This window comes from Scomber scombrus, chromosome 2 (assembly GCF_963691925.1).
Source record: "Scomber scombrus chromosome 2, fScoSco1.1, whole genome shotgun sequence".
NCBI classification, from domain to species: Eukaryota; Metazoa; Chordata; class Actinopteri; order Scombriformes; family Scombridae; genus Scomber; species Scomber scombrus.
In genome coordinates, this window is record NC_084971.1 from 10,049,649 (window position 1) to 10,064,416 (window position 14,768).

General features: G+C 39.3%; 2 protein-coding genes across 2 annotated transcripts; both read right to left on the bottom strand.

The window, feature by feature from the left end:
- Nucleotides 1–57: 57 nt before the first annotated feature.
- On the bottom strand, nucleotides 58–8,464 carry cant1b (calcium activated nucleotidase 1b). Its single transcript, XM_062441604.1, has 5 exons — nucleotides 6,384–8,464; nucleotides 2,089–2,685; nucleotides 1,843–1,983; nucleotides 1,363–1,566; nucleotides 58–1,241 (listed from the first exon to the last, which is right to left on the bottom strand). Exons 2-5 carry the CDS (start codon nucleotides 2,624–2,626, stop codon nucleotides 871–873), a joined length of 1,254 nt encoding a protein of 417 aa, XP_062297588.1. The 5' UTR covers nucleotides 2,627–2,685; nucleotides 6,384–8,464; the 3' UTR covers nucleotides 58–870.
- A 118-nt stretch (nucleotides 8,465–8,582) lies between these two features.
- afmid (arylformamidase) lies at nucleotides 8,583–14,370 on the bottom strand. Its single transcript, XM_062441616.1, has 11 exons — nucleotides 14,223–14,370; nucleotides 13,193–13,283; nucleotides 12,201–12,305; nucleotides 11,902–11,950; nucleotides 11,730–11,815; nucleotides 11,537–11,609; nucleotides 11,264–11,361; nucleotides 11,057–11,135; nucleotides 10,179–10,314; nucleotides 9,811–9,915; nucleotides 8,583–9,395 (listed from the first exon to the last, which is right to left on the bottom strand). The coding sequence occupies exons 1-11, from the start codon at nucleotides 14,250–14,252 to the stop codon at nucleotides 9,366–9,368; spliced, it is 882 nt and encodes a 293-aa protein (XP_062297600.1). The 5' UTR covers nucleotides 14,253–14,370; the 3' UTR covers nucleotides 8,583–9,365.
- Nucleotides 14,371–14,768: the final 398 nt, after the last annotated feature.

The following is a 14,768-nucleotide window of genomic DNA, read 5'->3' on the forward strand; positions in this document are numbered from 1 at the left end:
AGACTCATTAAATACACAGCAGAAGGCATTGAAACAAGAGGAGATACTTTAATTCTTCTTCTTTTTAGAGGATACAAAGGAAATATAATATTAGTTTATCTTTAAATAAAATTGCTGGTGTTTCTGTTCAGACCAAATAGATATTTTGACTTGTAATGCTAACACTGAGAGAAACTCATCACGTGAAGTTTACTCAGTAACCTCGACGATTGGTCCCATCATGTCATAAATCTGAAAAGAGAAACTTCAGTGTATGTGTACTGGTTTATGTAAAATAAGAAAACACAAAGTAATGAGTAAGTTTAATATTTCAAGTAGTGTATATGGACATTCGTTCCTACTTTTTATTTAAATGTCTTCTCACTGTGTGCTTATGCTGTTAGATTTGGATCCCCTGAGTGTCTGACCAGCAGAGTTTGGCTGCAGGAGAGGAGACGCACATTACCTGGTTTCTGTGTTTATAGATCTTCTTTTTTTTTTAAACAAAGATTCCTCCTGATCAAACAAGGATGTTTAACTCAAGGTTTAGACAAAAGCATCAATCTACAACAACTGATATGAAGTCATTAAGGCTTTAAAACATTAAATAATCCTATCAGGTGGTGACTTATGAGTGACAACCTCTTTGTAACTGCTGGCTGCCTACAACAGTCACACATAAATTGAAGTTGTAGGTGGTATTTAATTTTCCTCCCTTTGTGGTGTGGCATTCTCCTGCCCTTCAACCTTCTCTTGCTCACCTCGGTCATCATATACTTATGAAATATAACATTTTGGGTCATATGAAATTAATGCACAGTAAATCAGATGGGATGTAATACTGGAGAACCTTGCTTCCATGAAACTGTGCACCTTCAGCTTAGTCATTTTTTAAATAAATTCCAACCCTTCGTACTTCACATCCCCTATCTTTGTCTCGGGCATCAGCACCCGACCGTCAAGTGTAAAAGCAATAATGTAGGTGGCGATCCTGCCGTCGTCCTCCTCTGATTTCAGGGCCAGAATAATCTGATCGTCTGTGTCCGGGACAAATTTAAACGAGGAGAAACCGTGGGTGGGGTTAAGCGGGCCGACGTGCCGCAATGTCATGTAGCTGAAGTCCGTGGGGCAGGACAGGAGAAGGTTGGTGGCACGCCGCTCGTCTGCTGTCTCTTCGTAGTGCTCGTGGCTGGCACGGCGAGGCAAGAAGAACCAGCGCTGGAGACGCTCACTCCACGCTGCTGATTCATGGATAAGGTAACCTGGTGGAGGTGAGGAGAGGGAGCAACATGATGGATGAGACCAAAAAGAATCAAGATGGTTGTGTGTAAAGAAGAAACAACAAATAAACAGAGTGGTGACGAAAAAAACAGTTGTCAGAACCTGGTGGTTGGATCCCTGCAGCGCCACGCAGTGCGTTGTAATGTGGCACCCAGTTCTCATGCTCCACGTCACCACGGTAGCCAACAACTTTCACCCACTCCGGGTGGTTGTTGACGACTTCTCCGGAGGTCGTGGTCCACTCTTTCCCTAGGCCGCCAACGTAAAGGTGCTCGTCCTTAACTGCAAGCCACTCCGCCTTAAACCCTGTACACACAGAACAAGAACGGGTCTGTCAGAAAGGGAACCTCTTAAAGTGACTATCAACCTTACCCAAGTCCCAATTTCTGTTGCTAAATGGTTGCTATTGATGGTCCAACAATAACTTTTACAATTTTAGCACTACACTACGGTTTTTTTAAGGCCTTTAGGCAAAATCAGAAGTCTCATCGTGTTGAAGAAAACTATTTGGTCTCTGACTTTTGTTCAACCAGACCTACATGTGTACAGAAGAACCAAGTAAGAGGTCTAGTGGAAACTGACCTTTGGAAACTGAGCCATCACCGTCAGGTAATATAACCCAGGGGACAGCCTGGCTGCCCTCAATCCTGTACACCACACCTGTACGGTCGTCCACACTGTACAGGTGACCATTAAACGCCACCAGCTCTGACAGCTCCATCCCTGCAGCAGATCAATGAAACACTGACGTAACCAACATACTGACATGAGAACAAAAAACACGGTGGATATAAACAAAGTATAACACATCTGTTTTTCCCCTCGTACCTCGTCCTTTCTCGGCCAGATGACTCTCCAGAGTGACCGTCTCATCATCCCACTCCACCTGCAGTCTGTCTGCACTCTCTGAAACAGTCAGGTAACCCCTTTTCATGTAGCTGAACCACGTCTGATCCTTGGAGCTACGTGACGCCGTGTCCAGGTCAGCGATCACACCTATACGGTACTTGATGCCATGTTTTGTCTTCACTGGCGGACTTAATGGGTATGTGTCATTGTAAGGTTTTTCATTTCTCTCGTGGTGGCCGAGGCTTTGTGCCGTTTGTCTGTTAGCGTCCCTGAAAATGTCTTCGTCACGCTCGCCATGCATTTGCAAACTGTGAGCCCTGTTGCGGTAGTAGCCTCTGGTGGGAGTGTCTCCGTCCCCTGCTGTCCTGTGCAGGTACAACATGAGCACTAAAACCAGCAGGCTTGCCACAGTGATCGCCCTCCATTTAGGGTGGAAGCGTGAGTCTGAGGTGGCAGTTTGTGTCATGGACGCCAAGGCCAGAGGGAGGCCTCGTACGAAAACACCAAGGGAGGTCATGGAAGTATCGTCTTCATCCTCTGTGTCAGGCTTGGACTGGGGGTGACCACTTTCATAGCCTGGGATTGAAAAAAAACAGAAAGAAGCAAATCAGGAGAAAGTTCTGGTGGAGGGCGTGGTGTAACCCAAAGAGAGGAGATTGTAAAAAAATAAATATCAAACATGGGAGTATCTTTTTATTCAGTTTGATCCATTTTTGTTAAATGGTTGCTGATCAAGTCTTAGCAGAAAACAAATATGATATTTAAAAAGCCTTATTCAGATATGAATACATCATCCCTTCATCGTTTAGGTATGAAAAACACTTGTCAGGTTATCTCAATCCTGACATGGTACTGTAGGGTACAAATCTAAATAGTTTTCAGCTGCTTTGTACTTTTAATTTCGACAAAATATATTTTGGATAAAAAAACAATGGAAACAACAGCTGGAGGAGATGAAAGAATGAACACAGAGGAGGACAACATGTTGGAGAAATAGGCTGTTGTTCCTATTGTTCATTGTTCATAACAGAGCTTTGTTCGGGCACTAATATGCATAATGAGAATGTAGCTGGCACATCCTACTTCCTCAGGACAACAAGCCTGTAATTAATCTCACTCTATTCTGACCTTAATCTCAAATTATTTCACTCTTCTGAGCCCCAAAGATATTTGTCTGTGAACTACAACTGCTTAACCTAACCCTAACACTTAAATTTCAGGTTTCCCACAATGTTCCATAGCAGAGTTAGGCTGCCTCCTCTAATATCATAAGAAACAAATACATTTTCATGAAGAGAAACACGGCTATTATAAATATTTTATTCATTATTTATTAATATATAAAGCAGACTGCATGACTACTTGTACGTGACAAAAAAGATGCTTATAGTAACAAACCCATCAAGAGTTATCACCCAACTCAGCACCAATGTGCTTCATACTTAGCTTCTGTCTGTTAGTGTTATTAGCGTTTTGATTCACTCTCACCGCTTTCATAAACATTATGTCCAGACGCAAGCAGTATTAAAAAAACAAAAGCTTGCTTCCTGCCAGCACTGAGCAGCAAAGTTAGCCATCAGCTGCCAGAATATTTCCTTTGGGAGTTGTTGGTGGGGACTAAAAACAGCTTAAAGGAGAGTGAATACTGGATTTACATTCATAAGGTGGAAAGACACAAAACTAAATGAATACTAATATTGCTTTATTGCATGTGCTGCATGTGTAAAAAAGGCAACTAATGCATCTATTTTGTGTCATTTCCACTGTCCCCAAGTGGCCAAAAACAGTTAATAGACCTTGATGAGCAGTTATATTCCTAAAAGGGTTGGGAGTATACTCTGTGAGTAAATGCAACGAACTATTCATCTGAAGCTGGAAAAATGAACAAATTATACCTGCTGTGATGCCACCAAAACTCCACATCTAAACCTATGCTGACAACATTTAGAAATAATCCTAAAATAGTGGCCGAGCAACTTTGACAGAGCTGTGGCAGTTTATTTATTTAATTAAACATAAAACACCAGTTACGCAACCCAAAATATACGTTGCAACGGCACAAACAGGAACACCTGTCTCCATGAAAAAAGTTATATAAGCCTAAGTAAACAATGTTGTGTCAGCGCTGACTTTCAACAATTATGTTCTCAAATAAAAGGGTGTAAACACAAACCAATTCACAGATATATTTGCTAAGAGGCTCTATTAGACATTACTGAAGTGGAGCATGTAATCTTACATCACAGATGGTCGGTTCCCATTTACTGTCCCCCTCTGCCGCTTCAGCTGGTCTCTACAGTTACCCACTCTTCGACTAACATGCTCTAACACACACACATACACACACACAGGTCAGACTGGCAAACTCTTTCCACTACCATGGCCAACAAATAATGCCCTTATTGTCACTATTGTATGCCTGGCCCATATTTCCCATCCCTCGGCAGCACAGACCCAGCTGTACGCTGTATGAAGAATTCAATTATTCACCCTTCCTTCGCCTCTTCTCCAACGAACACGCTGTAGCCATCATGTTGTTCTCCTTCGAACGCATTCCATAATAAACTCCACGTCCCTACAGACCTCGGTCCCGTATGAATAACTGATCTCTATCTCACCAAGTCTCCTCCTTTTCCCTCCGTTACACTATCTCAAGTTTCCTCCTTCCTTCTTCCTGTAGAACCAAGAAGGAAAGCCCAGCTTCATTAAATATAGTAATTATCAGATAAGTCAGGGAGAACAGGTTGGACACGTCACCTGTAAGTTGTAGCGTGTCAAATTTTTTAATAATAAGTGGGATAAATTATGAAAAAAAGAGGACTGGTCAGCAGTTACTGATTAGTGGGCACATTGAAGCTTGAGCGATGAATCTGGAACCAGTTTTAGTAGCTGAGGTTGCATTTTGTATGAGGACTGATCTGTTAGTTAAGTGTGGTTGGATGTTGTACCGTGTAACAAACTGTAATCCATCTGTGTCCCCTTTCAGTTTCATGCTCATCATGTCACTTAAGATCACAACATGGGTGGCACCAGCTCCCACATGTCTCTGCGTGTGGGCATGTGGGTTTGAACTATCTGTTCAAATGCTCGCTCTGTGACCCTGTACTGATTTTTGTCGCTTTTTGACCCCAACAACAGCTCTGAAATGACTTTGTCAATTAACAGAAAGGGTATCATTTACTGTTTTGATTATTCATCAAGTTCATCAAGCAAAACTACCAAACACCTACAGGTTATAGCATTATTACATGTGAAGAGTTGCTTGCTTTCATCCATTTCATGTTAGGATTTATTTACTTTTCTCTACCTTTAATCAAACTTTAGTTGTTAACATGGTCAAGAATGAGCTTAGGCTCTGTTGTTTATTTATTGTCTATGTAATTTACCAGATGTGTACCAGATGTAATTTCCCTGTGATAATACCACATGTATATGTCCTGTATAGATGTACTTTTTATGTGCTCTATCTTAAACAGACGCTTGTTTGAACCAAATGATAGTTAAAGAGCATGAGAGAGCATCACCATAAGGTAAATGTTTGTGTGTCCTCTGTTGTTTAGCCTGACCTTCAGTCACAAGTATGAGACACTTTAGGTTATCACAAGCCAATATAAGTCAACAGAAATCTGGTTTTCCCATCACACACATCCTGTCTCATATTTGAGAGCAACACAAGATGTAATAGTAACAGATGAAGTCAAACTGTAGCCAAGATATTTCTTATCTAAAGATTGATCAATGATGCCTGAATACATTTATACCACTTGACTAAGAGCTGACGAACGCTTAACAAGGAAAACAAGTGTTGGATCTTGTCATCATTAGGGATTTATTAGTGCCAACTGCTTATGTCTTCATGAACATTTGTGCCTTTATAAAGGATGTAATTTCACGCTGTACAACTCGCACTCCCTCCCTGCCTTAACGCTGAGTTTGTACAGACAACAGCCACGAAGGCAGACACATACTCACGGTAACACCTGTAAACTTTAACCATCTACCACCAAAAACACCAACATAACGTTAACCTCACAGCTGGTTTTAAAACACACATACACCGGCTGGTAAATGAGTGTCATTTAAAAACAGTGGCTAAGTTAAACGCCGGTCCCGTTACAATGTTAGCCGTCCGAGTAACGCCAGCTAACATACGCTAACACCATGAGCCTGCTAGCATTAAGCTTTTTAGTATTAATATAAACAGGCTCGTTTCCCTACACTGAAGACAGTTTACCTGGACGTCATTTTGAGGGTTTTTCTAACCTGTGGCTTACCTGGAGCAGAGGTCCTTCAGGATCGCCCGGCTGAGCATACTTTATGACTTTTTTTTATCGGTGTCTCAGCTCAGCATTAGCTCCTCCTGCTCAGAGACAGACGGAACAGTGTGTCCGTGGATTGAACCATTCAACATTTAAAAAAAAAATAATAATAATTACTGAACCACCCCCATACCTCATATTAATCTAGTGTTTACTGCAAGTTCACTAAATGAGCTGAATGAAATGTTTAAGAATAAATAATTGTTTATAACAATGATAGAAACGAGCCTTTTGGCCATAGACGGATTACAGTTTTATTGAGCTCCAGGGCACAGTTTTTCTTTGGGCCCCTTTTTTGGCCACCTCCATTTACAGTACTGCATAATATTGTATATCACTGTAGAGTAACGTGATTACTTGTTTCAGTGAAGAAGTGTAGGGTAGCATGAAAACTAGACAAATCTTGAGAGCCATTTATCTCATATAGGGTTGGTTTGATAGGATGACTGTACAGAGGACACATGTATCATAATAGCTCGATACTGGACCAAAAATGCCATTTAGTCAGTCCATTCAGAATGGGTCACAAACAGTTTCCAGTTACCAGGTTTACTTCAGGGGGTATACGGCCCCCTGAATACATGCAGTAGTGTTTCAACCACAAGCACTGCTTACAATATCCCGATCGGCCCATAGACTTTGCATTTTGGATTTTTAAGGAATGTTTAACAATTATAAAACCTCCATGGATCAATAAATCATCATAGAAATTCATAATTGACCTTGTTTACAATTCAAGGTGTCCTATTAACAGTTTTACAGATGTCTTTTTACAGTAGTAGCCTATGCGGAAAATGCTTTTTGGGCCGCAGGGGGAGTTTTTACTACAATACTGCGAATGGCCATTGGGAAAAACTGATTGCAAGGGTAGGTGGTGGTATCATATCCAGCTCTTATAATACATCCGTGACAGAGGAGCACCATTAAGACATTTTTGTAAACAACCAAGATGACTGTTGCTGATGTGGAACAGTCTGTTCTGTCCATCACCACAATGTTTAACAAACTGGATGGTATATTATCTGTAAAAGAACAACAAAACTCTTGCCTGATATCAGACAGAATTGTCAACTACTCAGTGGAGTGGGCGGATTCATAAGTCTGGACCCATGCAAACAAAAAACTGTACCATAACAGCTAATCTCTGCACACTGAAGTCTGTTTACATGTTTCCAGGACTCAGTGTTACATCCCATTTTGTTGCTGATTGGTTTTAAATCTATCCAAATATGCCCTTAGAGGCATTTTGGTCTGCGCCTGCTGATAACGCCCCTTGCAAATTGAAAATGAACTGAGAGGGTCAATACCAATTCAAAAATGTCAGGTTAAGTGTGAGATATTACAGTTTGAAATTCAGTAATTGCAGTAAAGTTATTGCACACTTACTCCATGCCACAAAAACATCCAGATTAAATTCCAATTCCAGTAATGCTCGACAGTCGGGGGTTGATTTGTTTGCTGTTTTACTGGTATTCTGAAGGATTGGTCTATCAGTTTGGTCTCTTTGAGTACAGGACAGACCGGTCATGTGTGCAAACTTGATGTGTGGACTGGAGGCATGGGATGTGATAAGTTTCCACCGAAAGAGGAGAAAAGTGACTCATGGCAACTCCAAAGTTGTGTCATTTTGCATGTTGTATCTCTATCCACTGGTACCCCATCATTACCCAAAGTTCAGGAAACAGGTAGCATACATATTCCTAGCTGATCGCACATACCTGTTACACTGACAACTGAGTGAATGTGGCAGTTTTCTTATTAATATCCTTAATGTTGTACATTAATGCTACAAATCACCTAACAAATATGCAGTTGTCACAGTGAATGAACTTGCTGCTATTTATGGCTCCAGCTATGCCAGGCATGTAAGTGCTGCTACAATAAGGAGGAATACAATGAGTCCTGCATCTCTTTGGGGAGCAGTTTAACTAAAACATGCCACTAATTACTACATAGATAAGACAATCAAATTACACCCAGTGTAATCTAATGCACACAGACAGTAAGTAAACTACTGTCAACACATCCATTCTTAAATACAAATATTTATTGTGATGAATCTCTTTATAATCTACAGTAATGATTAATAGATCATGTAAACAATAATGTAAACAATAATTTAAGATGCTAAAATGAGGGCAGTAAGTAACAATGTGCACCAGTTACAATTTATTCCCATTTTTTAAATTTGTTTGTTGTCTTTAAAAATATGTCTATCTGAAAATCATTATCTTTCTACTGTATTAGCATCAAATAAAAAGTGCAAATATATAACTTTCATTATCAACATTTACCAAGTGTGAAGGACACATTAAGTTCCCTGGGTGATAGATCAGCATTGTGGAGGTTAGAATAAAAAGCTACATTCACATTGTATGAGTTCCTCTCCACATTACCTCTTATTATTGTCTTTCCTATTAATTTACAGTTGTGGTGTAACAGATTGTCACAAGCAGGGGGGAATAACACAGAACAGACAGACCCACCCCTTTATAAAACAATGGAAATATGCCAAAATAACCACAAACTCTACAAGTGTTAGTATGCCAAAGAATTGACAAAGTGTAACTGTTTTTTCCTGACAGCATTGTTCACTGTGGCTGTTAAGTAATCCGTTTAAAACTGAAAGTTTAAGAGTGATATGATTTGCTACAATCACCATCATTGAAGTGACTCAGTTTTAGGCACGCAATGTTTTCTTAATATATTATGTAGTTGAAACACACAAAGCTTATTGTCTTACAGCAGTAACTATAGTGAACAAAGACATATAAATAATGAAACATCAGGTGGTCAAAACAATCCATGAATAGAAATTGTACATTTGCCATTGTACAAACTTCAAACGATGCATATCTTATCAGTATCGGTGCATGATGACTCTGTTCAGAGGTGTATGTTGATACAGAGGTATGTTGATATTAGACGAGTGCCACCTCAGCTCTTCCCCATCATCTTCAGCAGAAGCTACAGATAAAGAGAGGAAGTAAAAGCACAGCTGTTTCTCTTCATGTACTGCAAATACAAATTTCTACTGTATTTAGAAAGAGATTTTAGTCTTTTAGACTTTTGCCCAGTTAAACAAAAGGACAATGATTAAACATAATACAAGTTATAAATGGATGCTGACATTGGTAAGTGATGCATGGTCAGAAGAACAGAGAAGAATTTTAGATATAACAAATGGAAACAGCACTGAATTTTAGCTGTGTGATCCATGTGTTAGGACAGTTGTCTCTCTAGTAATGTAACTCTGCCTAAAAATCTGTTTAAAAGTGACTGACTGACAAACCAGGGTGGTGTTATACAAATCAGCAAAGTACTGGTTTGAAATACAATTGTTTGAACATGAAATTTTTGGGGGTTTAGTGTGCATGTGTACCTTCGTTAGGTGATAGTCCCCATCTACCAGTTGCTCAATGATATTGAAGTGGTCTGTGTTGGGCACATCCTCCATGGTCACATTCAGTCCAGACTCCTCCAAAGTCTAAAAGGCCACAATAACAAAAAGACGTCAGCAAACATTTCAAAAAATGCTGACTTAATGTGTCTCATTTATACAGGATTACAGATTGTTTACACACTCATCCCTAATTTTCAGTTTGTTAAGGTATTATGGTATCAAACTTCTGAGGTGTTCATCAGAACTGTAAAACGTCCATCATTAAAATTGTGTTGAGAAAATGAAAAGATATTAGGACAAAATATCTGCAAACCAATACTAAACCAATCTATATCAGGAGTACTGACTTTGTAATATTCTTCCGATTGCTTTCGAAACTCCGGCGAGTCGTTCTGAGCGACAGCGACAACGAGGTGGCAGCTGGAGGACGAGAGTTTGAGCTGAGGGACCAGCTTGCTGGGGCTGTTTCTCACCGCCACCTCCCTGCCAACAGGAGACCAGAGGAGTCAGACAGTGACTGGCACGATAGACCATCAGAGGACAATCACACAGACACACACACACACACACACACACACACACACACACACACACACACTCTTTCTCCTTCAGAAAGACAATCATGACAATTGCGCACAAAAACAAAGCTTGTATACACATGATAGAAAGTTTAACAAGTATATACAGTATACTATCCTACCAGTTTACAGGCATTTACTTGCATAAGCGTGTGCATGCACACACACACAAAATGTTCAAGCCTTCATCAATTAAATCCCTCAAATTGTCATGTGATTATATGATACTTCTGAATTATATTTATGAGCCTGGAGGGTATTAAAGATGATTTAAAAGGTCAATATATCCATTTAGAAATCATTCATGTACATCATGTGACTCCATGTGGAATCGCAGCTCAAAGACTTGAGAGACAGTGGATCACTGTAAGTAATCAGGTTAAGGAAGGAAATTGCATATGCGTTTACATGATGAATGTCTGATAACTGTAAAACCTGTTTATCTGGTCAGTAATCTGATTATTATCCTTTCTTAAAATGACCTGACATCTTTATCAGCCTTCTACGTGCATAGAGCAGATCCAAAAAGATTTGTCCAGTGTTATTTTACTTGCAATGTCAACCATGTAGACAAATATTGATTACTGCCACATGTGTGTCACAGTCAGAATAATACAGTACTAAATGACAGGCAGCCATCTACTTACTCTGTCATCTTCAGAGGCTCGTTGACGTAGGTGGACAGGATGGGCAGTAGGTCATATATACCGCTGACGAGGAAAGCACCTACAAAACAAATATGACAAGTATTCAAAGACGATACATGATCTATGCTGCATCTGTGTCTCAATATTGTATTCTGAGCATCTTTTCTCACTGTATGTCAATCAAAATGCTCTTAACATGCTCTTCACCTTTGATCTGAGGGGTTATGCTGTACTGCGACCAGTCGGTGGAGAGAACCATCGCAGCCAGGTGAGCCCCAGCAGAGTGGCCACACAGGTACAGACCACTGAGTGAGAGATTTTAGAAAAAAGAAGAAAAAAAAGAGATATTCTATTATCTCACATTGCATTTATGGCAGGGAAATGCTAGCCTTTTCATAATGGGAAGAGAGAAAAAAACATCTTAATATGATGCGTTAATATGAACTTTCTTAAAAGAGGGGAAAATACAAGCGTCGGTACCTGATGTGAGAATACTGCTGAACAACAGACACAACACTCCTGCGTACTTGAGACACCATCAAGTCCATGTTACCTGAAAAGAGAGTGCGAGGCCAAAAGCAGGGAGCTCACATTTCCACTTCATCTTCTTAAAACATCCCATCTTTACCAGAGAACAGAGACAACATAGTCAGAAAATCAAAAAAGCATCTACCTTTGGGGGCGATGTCATAGCCGACAGCAACCACCACTACACCTTTATCCATGAGTGGAACAGCCATGAATCCTGACTCCTCCTTGCTGTAGGAGCAAAAAGCATCAGCATGAAAACACTGAACAAGAAATCTGAATCTGCAACAGAAGCAACTGAGAGCATCACACTGTACCTGAGAAACTGCCAATAACCTCCATGAAGGTAAATAACAAGGGGGAGATCTGAAACATACAGTAACATATTATAGATAGGACACATGCACTTTATATACATACATTCAGATGTTTTATACTCCTATTACTGATTTTACTATTTGTTTATTTTTCTTTTTTTCTTACTGCATTGTTGGAGAGATGAGATTTGTACTCTCTTATACTTGTGTAATGAGATGTAACAATAAAAAAACTTGAAACAGAGGGGTAGAAGCTGTTGATCCTGTGGTGGGGTTTGGGTGTCGACACATGTTCATACCTAGAGAATTGGTGCTGGGTATGTAGGCATCCAATTTCTCTCCATCTCCCTCTCCATATGGCACGTTGAGTAAAGTTTGAGCCAGACCACGGGCACGCTCCGTACCTGGACACCAAAACACAACACTCTAGTAGACACTATGAGTGAGCTGATATGATAATACACACAATGAGACTAACTGCATCTGTCGACCGTCTAAGATATATATATGAGGCCATTGCGGGCCACGTTGCAAGTCATTGTGACAAATATTGAACTTTAGGAGACCTCTTTATTTGTCAGGTATTTAATTCACAGGATTAAATAAAAACAGACATACATATGTGGTTATTTTATTCATTAAACAGCTTCTCATTTGATTTCCTGGATACTTTTATCAAGTCATATGATGTTTTCTAAAATTACATTTGATATGATAGAGAACTGTATACATATTTCATGCTCGTAGTAGACACAAAAGTAATATATTCCCAAATAACAGGTACATTTTCGATCTTACTCATGTGTTCCCCTTTTTGCAGAAACATATTTCACTTTACACCAAACTCTGTAGAAACATATTTTAAAGAACCTTCATTTCTAATTAACTTTTTATAAATGGCTATAAAACTGGAACAATATGTTCCCCAAACGCAATATCTTTAAGATATAAATCATGCCCAGCAGCTCTTGTATTCCTTTATGGAATATGTACCAGGATATATTTCCTTGTTTTTTCCTTGTAAGAAAATATACTGCATGTTTAAATTTTCTCCAATCTCATCAATGTTTGTTACGAATATGTAAGGAGAAATATCATAGTCACAGTCCAGACTATGTGGAAAATAGGAGAGAAATGTTTTAACCCTCTGGAGGTACAATCCTCGACAGGGACACAGATTTCATGGGTATACCAAATTTGGCACTACACCTGCGTTGCTATACGGCCACAGCCTGTTCGCTTCAACCAATATTTCTGAGAATTGTGACAACTATTTTCAAAACAAACCGACCTTCCTTTAAAGCCTTTACATGGGCCTTGATCACGTCGTCTGCCGACATCCTGTGCGACCACCGGCTGGGTGAATACTGCCTCTCAAGCTCCTGTCAACCGGAGAAACTGCTGTCAACCGGCCGGCCATGAACGCCAAGACACGGACAGACGGTAACCCTAGATGTTCGAAACTCTCGCGAGATTTGTAATCAAGTGATTTTAACTCAGACACCACACTTCAAATGATGATTTTGACTATGGTTTGACCCAAACCTGGCAAGTTTTTCTGCGCCTAAACCTAACCGGAGTTTAACTTTAACGTTGTCACATCATAAAACAACGACATAAGAATATTTTGAAGCGGCTCGCGAGAGTTTCGCAAATATAGAGTTACCGTGTGTGCACGACCACCAACCACCATCTAGTAAGGATAAACACTGTAAACATGGCAAACAGCGCCCTCCTCTGCCAGTATGGTTTTCAATCTGTGAAACATTATTATGTTTTTAGAGATTTATATATTTACCTGTAGTTTGAAGAAGACAAAACACAAATGAAAATATATATATATGAAAATATATATATGAAAATATCTATCTATCTATCTATCTATCTATCTATCTATCTATCTATCTATCTATCTATCTATCTATCTATCTATCTATCTATCTATATATATATATATATATATATATATATATATATATAGATATATATATATATGTGTGTGTGTGTGAATTATTTAAAAAAAATGGAAATTCTCCCATCTGTCTTTTCTTGTTGTGTTATATGTCTCTAATCCTGTAGTTTCGTTGCTGTCAAAAATTCTGGAAAAACATATTTTTGGATTCACTGACAGGAATCTCTGCTCACAGTTCTATTTAATTAATTTGCCTACTATTTTAACCAAATTATATATTCACAAATCAAAATTCTTCAGCAAAAAGCAAAACTGTTCAGAGCTGACCGTCCATATCTGAATGTACAAACAAAAAAACTTTTTTTATTACAACCTTTAGAAAGTGAAAACAACCAAAAGTCAAACTTACATCTTTTGTCATTTCAGTCAGGTGTGTCATTTTATCTCTTGAAGTGAATTAATTTGTTAAAACTATGCCGACAAAGATAAATCCAAGCGACATGTGCTCAGCAGTGAGCTTGTAGGACATCTGAACTTTAGACTTATGACCCCAAACCCGACTAACACAACAAGAAGTAAACAGTCTGAAAAACTAACACAGCACAGCAGACACAGCTACAATGGAAAATTCAAAAGACTGCACCCCACATACATGACACTGCACCTCCTAATTGGACATGTCTACATACTGTGCAGTCTATGGTTTACAGCAAGTTTAAAAGAGGAAGCTTAACATTTGTTAACCATGTGACCTCTAAAGATACAGTACAGCTGATTTTTTAGCAGTGGTGGAAGCAGTATTCAGATCCTTTACTTAAGTAAAAGTACCAATACAAGTAAAAGTCATGCATGAAGTATTACAGTAAAAGTAGTGGTTTGGTCTCTGACTGATATATTATTATATATGACAGATTAGAGAAGCATGTTACTGTTGTAGCTGCTGGAGGTGGAGCTA

Bases quoted from the DNA above. Each gene is read 5' to 3' on its own strand.
- cant1b (XM_062441604.1), bottom strand. From the start codon at position 2,626: ATGACCTCCCTTGGTGTTTTCGTACGAGGCCTCCCTCTGGCCTTGGCG. The intron at 1,984-2,088 runs GTACGAGGGGAA...GATCTGCTGCAG, and splicing joins TCTGGCCGAGAAAGGACGAG to GGATGGAGCTGTCAGAGCTG. The intron at 1,567-1,842 runs GTCAGTTTCCAC...CTGTGTGTACAG, and splicing joins TGATGGCTCAGTTTCCAAAG to GGTTTAAGGCGGAGTGGCTT.
- afmid (XM_062441616.1), bottom strand. From the start codon at position 14,252: ATGACACACCTGACTGAAATGACAAAAGAT. The intron at 12,306-13,192 runs GTCGGTTTGTTT...TTTGGTGTCCAG, and splicing joins TGTAAAGGCTTTAAAGGAAG to GTACGGAGCGTGCCCGTGGT. The intron at 11,816-11,901 runs GTACAGTGTGAT...TTGCTCCTACAG, and splicing joins GGTTATTGGCAGTTTCTCAG to CAAGGAGGAGTCAGGATTCA.